Raw genomic sequence first — 6,000 nt, forward strand, 5'->3', positions numbered from 1 at the left:
TGTTTGTTTTTGTTTCCCCTCTTCTCCATTTCTCAAAACTGTGATAAACATAGAGTCTGGGAGCACTTCAGTAATATTCTGTTGCTTCTCTCTGACACTCATTGTTTGTCACATACTCCGTATGCCTGAGCAGACAGAAACTGAGACTCTGTCACCAAGATCCTAAATTAAAAGATATCAAAGCCTGCACTCTTAGCTTATTCTATGGCATTCAAAACTTCCTGCCTGACTACTTGCCAAACAGCCATTCTCTATGGAGCAGCTATATTACCTGCATTGTTAAGAAGTATAGGGTTTTTAGAATCTTGCTTTTTATCAAGGTTTTGAAAATGTGAAAGATAAAGCAAATAGCTTAATCTGGAAGACATCAGTATGCTCACCTTAAACTTGCTTTGATTCACCGATACTGGTTTTACCGTCTATGTCTTTGTCTTGCAGCAATCCAGCAAAAGAACAATGTTGCTGTGGTGACTCGAGAGTGGGTATTAGACAGTGTTGCTTGCTATGAGTGCCAGGAGTTTGATGCTTACCTCGTGTCCTAAGGGCGGTCTGCAGTTCTTTTGCCATTGTTCTGAAATTCTCATCAGTGCTGGTACTTTGGTATATTTAAGGATTAAGTTACTTATGCAGAGATTATCTTTGAGTCATGTTCTTGTTTTGGAGTAAAACAACTACATTTTTAGTAACAATAAAATTACTTAAGCAGCATTACTATACAAATATGGAATTACCTACTCTTCTTAAAAGATTAACATTTCTAATTTCAAAATAGTCCTTAAACTCATCTGATACAAATCAAAGAAATCAGAAACTAACTAGAAAATTTAGAACAGGGCCTCCTCAGAGAAATGGTGATGCATAATTTACCATCCCAGCTAGTTCCTGTTTACATACTTAAGTGACTGTCTCCAAAATGTCCTCACAAGAGTTATATGGGGCTCAGGACTTGAATCAAAATGCAGCTTGCACCACTGAGTAACATCCATATTTTTGTTTGCATAAGTACATACCCTGTATTAGGATGAGCATATACCAACACAATGAAATTTAATTTTGTGATCACTAATGCATCAACCTGGTTAATTTTAGGCCAGGGATTACGGTTGTTTTGGAAACTATACAAAGAGCTCTCCTGTTGAAACTGTTGTATACAAAAGTGCCTACATGTTCTAACCAGAAAAATTATCTACAAGTTCCCTGAAAAGTCAACACTTGATTCTCAGCATAAACCAATCCTCAAAACGCAAGTCTAAACCAAAATTGTGTCAGTTTTAATTCTGAAAAGTACATGCAGAACCTATGAAGGGATACTAAACAGATGCAATTTAGTATCCCAGTGACCTATAATAAGCCCTAAAAGAATCGATTCTAATAATCCCTGCCTGCAAAATGAGACCACAAAGAAAATATATTACTTTTTAATGAATAAAATGTATTGCTTCTTTCTGTTGCCAAGCAATTCAACTTCATAAATAATTTTGTACTTTCAGAGCAGAAACTGTTTTCATAAAGTTGCTTTTAAAAAATTGTAGCTGAGTTCAGAAAACTGTTTGGGGCTCTAAGCTGCTAGGTTGTCTTAGAAAGTTATATAAAGTATGTTTGTAAATACTGGAACACTCAAAGTAAATAAAATGAGATTGGCAAGTATTTTACTTAATTGTCCAGCTCTTGTGTGGATCAGTCATTCAGTCTTTGCATTGAGACATATATGACAATATTCCTGGTGTCTAACCTCCTGCTGTGGTGGGGAAGGAGACTTGCTGGAGGAGATTTCATAAATGTAGATTAGAATTTCAGAGCTGGAGGCACAACTGTATTTTCTATCAGCATGAGAAGCAGATGTGTTATCAAGTGTCTTGCAGCTGCCAGTTGGAGGCAAATGTAGTCCAACTAGTGCTTGCTACTGGTAGCATGAGTGCTGGAAGCGTTTGCTCAGTTTGACGTACATCACTGTTTTCTTCTATGTGTGACAGTGTTTCATAACTGTCGAGGCTGCTCAACACAGCCTCACCTTCAGGCTGACATTCCTCTTATCTCTGGAGCCCACATTGGCTTTTTTTAATCTACCTTTCAGAAGATTAAAGCTACGAGGGCTAAATGCTGCCTCTTAGATAAGAGGCAAAGGCCAAACAAGACTGTCTTGCAGCTGCCACTGTGAATTTGTCTCTCTGATCTGGACACAAGAGTTGTCCTTTCTAGCAAGTAAGGTACTAGCTCCTGCTAGATAATTGTCAGCAGGCATAACGCACCTGGGATGCTGTCTTTCTCCCTTGGGGTTGATTATGTCTCTGGCAACTTTCTAATAAAGTGCCATGTGTGAACTTTTGTAGTAAGCTGCATCTGATTTTAAGCTTTGAATGAAAAGCTCAATTATTTTGAGACTCCAGTTGAGAATTACTTATTTAGATTTCAGCTTCCACAGGACTTAATTGAAAATGTAGCTTTGCTGTCTGGCATGTTTTATCTGGTTTTGGATGTCCTGAAGCTTTGAATTCACTGCATGGCTTGTTCTGACTTCCCTTTAAAAATGAAATCTTCCCATCGTTCCTCCCAGTAGGAATGCTGCTTAACTGAAGACCAGGTTCAGTGAACTTCATCCACACTTCCTAAGTTGCCCTGGGAGTCTGGGAGTTTTGTGGACAGTGCTTCTGAGAAGAACTTCTAGAGACAAAAAAAAGCGAGGCTTGTGGACCCAAAAGAGAATTCACAGAATAAGAGTTGAATTTAGGGACTGGGAAATGGTAGAGAGAGCAAGAATAATTTTAACTGAACCTGAAAACCAGATGAACAAAACAATTTTAATAAATTACCATTGACATTCTGCCACTCCTCATGAAATTTTTTTTTTTTTTTTACACACTGCAACACTACAGGAGACACACATCAAGTTTCTTTAGTTCTTTAGTAAGCTTAGCCTCAAAACATTTTTTCTATCAATTAGAAAGCTTCAATCCCAGACAATTATAGATACACCATATGTGAAACAAAGTTCCTTATCAATAAAACTTGCTATGCCTACCAGTAAGGCAGAGGTCTGTAGTAAAAGTCTGAATTGTTCGTAATTAAGGCAGCCTGAGATTCATTCTTAGTTATCGAAGTCTTGCTCATTCTGTAACTTTTTTCTCCTTTGTGTACAATAGATGAAAAAAAGTCTTTGAATTCTTAAAGCGCCAATATTCTTTAATATCTACATGCTAAAACAAAATTATAAGAGAGCACAACAGTTAGTTTTCTTCCCTTCCCCCTCTCCCACCAGATTTGGTTATCACTGTGCTAACGATTTACTTGCTGAACAGCAGCTTATTTTATGCAAACTGATATAACCTTCAGGTGTTGACAATAATTGGCTTGCTAAAAGAGTTGGATGGGTCAGTGGACTAGATGAAGCAACTGGGTAAGGTAGAGGAGGCTGATGCTCTGGAGCTCCATCATTCACCTGAGATGGAATTTAAATGCAATGTGTAATGGCACCCCCACTTCTGAGAGCAGAGGGTGAAGCAACTGCTAGCAAGCTGCTCTGGAGACTTTCTGGGATGTGACTTACCAGGTAAGCTGCTAAGGGGAACTTGAGGGTTATCCTGTGAAAAAATAGTTGTAAGAAGGTGGCAAAGTCCAAGCTTGTCTGGGAGAGAGCATCTGAGCTAACTGGAAATTGATAGTAAAATCAGCAAGGTTTGGGGGTTGTCTTCATTCCATCCTTTCTCTTCCCTGCTACCCTCCCATGGTAAAGAGACTTTGCTTTAGAAATGAATACTCTCATTCAAGAGTTCTGGGGACTGGTTTTTTTTTTTTGAAAAGTTACTGTTTCCAAACCAAGGACAGCTGGCAGTTATTTTCTGCTTCACAATTTCTTTGAGAAACTGTTCTTGTCTGGTTGTGCAATTTTTTTACATTTGCTTGCATGTCAGTTACTAATTCATAGTTCAGTGCAATGTTCAACTACACTTATGAAGATGTGAAGCAGATAAGGGGGCAGGACTAACTGCTAGTTTGTTCTGTTAGCTAAACCGATTGGAAATAGGCTCTCTGAGGCAAATGCTGCACTCCAATCTAATGTCATGGAGGTAGGAGAGGGATGGGCTGTAGTGGCATGAGCTTGGATGTTCATGTAAGTTAATGCAACTAGCTGTTACATTGTAAAATGAAACTTAAAATTATTTTTTGTGTAAAATAGGTTTTCAAACTTCAGGTCATTAAATGGGTTGTAAACTAGACATCTGTAACTGTGGTGATGCTTATTCTGCAATAAGTGGGATGTGTCGCTTGCCTTTTCATGGCACTGATATCAGTTTTCATTCTTTTGTGGGCACCTGGGGAAAATGGGTCTCTTTCTTTAGTAGTACTCAGTACTTATTAAACTACCTTATTACTGCTGCTATGTCTTGAAGGATGCCGACTATGAGGGGATGTGCCAGGAAGACAGGGCAAGCCCTGAGTTTGGTACAGGAATGTCCAGGTGGCCACAGGGGGTTCTCTGCTCTGGGCAGAAGCTGCTGGGCTGTACTCTTCGGGAGAGTTTGCTTGTTTTCTTCCCTGTTCTCTAGGCTATTAAATGCTAACTAATTCCTAATGCCAGGGAGAGGCGTTCCCTACTTCTTTAGGGGAACCAAGCACGTCCACTGCTAATGAGAGCTAACCTGGCACTTGGGCAGTAACAGATTCGCTTTGTCTCGCTGCCAAGGCACTAGCCTTGTTGCAGCCCATCCCTTTCCCCCTGAAGGTGTTGTTCCGAATCCTTACCAGCTGATTCTGCCTAATGCTTTTTGCCTAGTGCCTGGCCCCCCACTGCACGCAACTTCTGTTGTTCTTTGCTCCACTAGGCCTTCAGCTACGTAGAGCTGGAATCACAGCTGTAAGACAAAGCAAGTTGGTCAAAAATATTTACCTTGGATCTTGTCTACTAAAGCACCTGAGATCAAGCACAGCCTAAAGCCTCAGGCCCTGCAGAGGTGTCCTGGGGCTCTGTTCCTGCCTTTCTACCGGAACAAATGAGTTGAAGTATTTGTGTATTGCCTTATCTTTCCAGAGAAACTGTCAGCAAGCCATGGGGGGCACAAGCTGTCCAGGGCTTATTTTCTAATATATGGAAATGGATTCCTGGTTAAAATTCATGTATGTTAATTAGGTGTAGCTTTGTCATGCATCCTTATCAGCCATGTTGATGTGGAGAGCAGTAGTGAGCAAGGAGCCTACTACCAATTCAGACTGTCCTTTATATTTTGCTGCTAGGCAGCATGCAGTAGTGCACAGACAGAGCCCCACTCAGGTTACATTAATGTTGTTGGAATAAGCGTATAATTGCTGTTTGCCTCGTATTATGGAGGCTGCAGACTGAAGCAACGGGGAGAGGTTTGTGGTCTGTAGGGGGTAATTAAGCATCAGAGTAAAAATAAAATTACTTGATAGTTAAGAGCTCTTTGTGTTTGGCAATATTGAATTTTGATGTAGGAATCTGCTACTCAAAGGGAGTTTCTCGCCCTTAAGAGAACAAAACAGCAGACTTCCCCCTGCAGCATGGTGCAGCACATCTGTATTTCAAATGTTCCTGCAGTGATGGTGGTGCCTGCCTCCCTGCCTAGCAGACATCTCCCACCTAAGGGCATGAGGCTGAGTCATATTGTCACTCTGTTTTTTTTTCCTCTCCTCTTTCTCCTTCTCAATCCAGTTCCTCATTCAGAGTCCTTTAATGTGCAGGAATCTGAGGCTGCTGCAGCTGCTGCGGCTGGAAACACCTGCGTGGCACGTATGCTGCAGGTTGATGTGCAGGGAGGATCTGTATGGTAGAAATTCCAGCTGGGTTTGTTTAGCCTGGAAAAGGGTGGGGGGTGGGGGAGCTAATTGTGAATCCTCTTTAACAGAGCTGCCAAATTATGTCAGTCTTCACTACAGCCTGAATGCGCAGGGCAGTGGCAGAGCACTGCTGTTCCCACCCAAGACTGTGTGGCATGATGTGCAGATTGTCACTGCACAGGCAGGGTCACTGGTGACAGTGGCTGCTTG

At 41.1% G+C, this 6,000-nt stretch overlaps 1 protein-coding gene across 2 annotated transcripts in view; it reads left to right on the plus strand.

Moving 5' to 3' along the window:
• Window positions 1–1,652, plus strand: part of BRCA1 (BRCA1 DNA repair associated) — a 29,099-nt gene extending 27,447 nt beyond the window's left edge. For both annotated transcript variants that reach the window (XM_013951467.2, XM_067312170.1), the window contains one exon: window positions 439–1,652. In XM_013951467.2, coding sequence (XP_013806921.2) covers window positions 439–542 — 104 coding nt within the window. In that variant the 3' untranslated portion in view covers window positions 543–1,652. The remainder of the gene's footprint in view (window positions 1–438) is intronic.
• Window positions 1,653–6,000: the final 4,348 nt, after the last annotated feature.

This window comes from Apteryx mantelli, chromosome 28 (assembly GCF_036417845.1).
Source record: "Apteryx mantelli isolate bAptMan1 chromosome 28, bAptMan1.hap1, whole genome shotgun sequence".
In the NCBI taxonomy this organism is placed as follows: Eukaryota; Metazoa; Chordata; class Aves; order Apterygiformes; family Apterygidae; genus Apteryx; species Apteryx mantelli.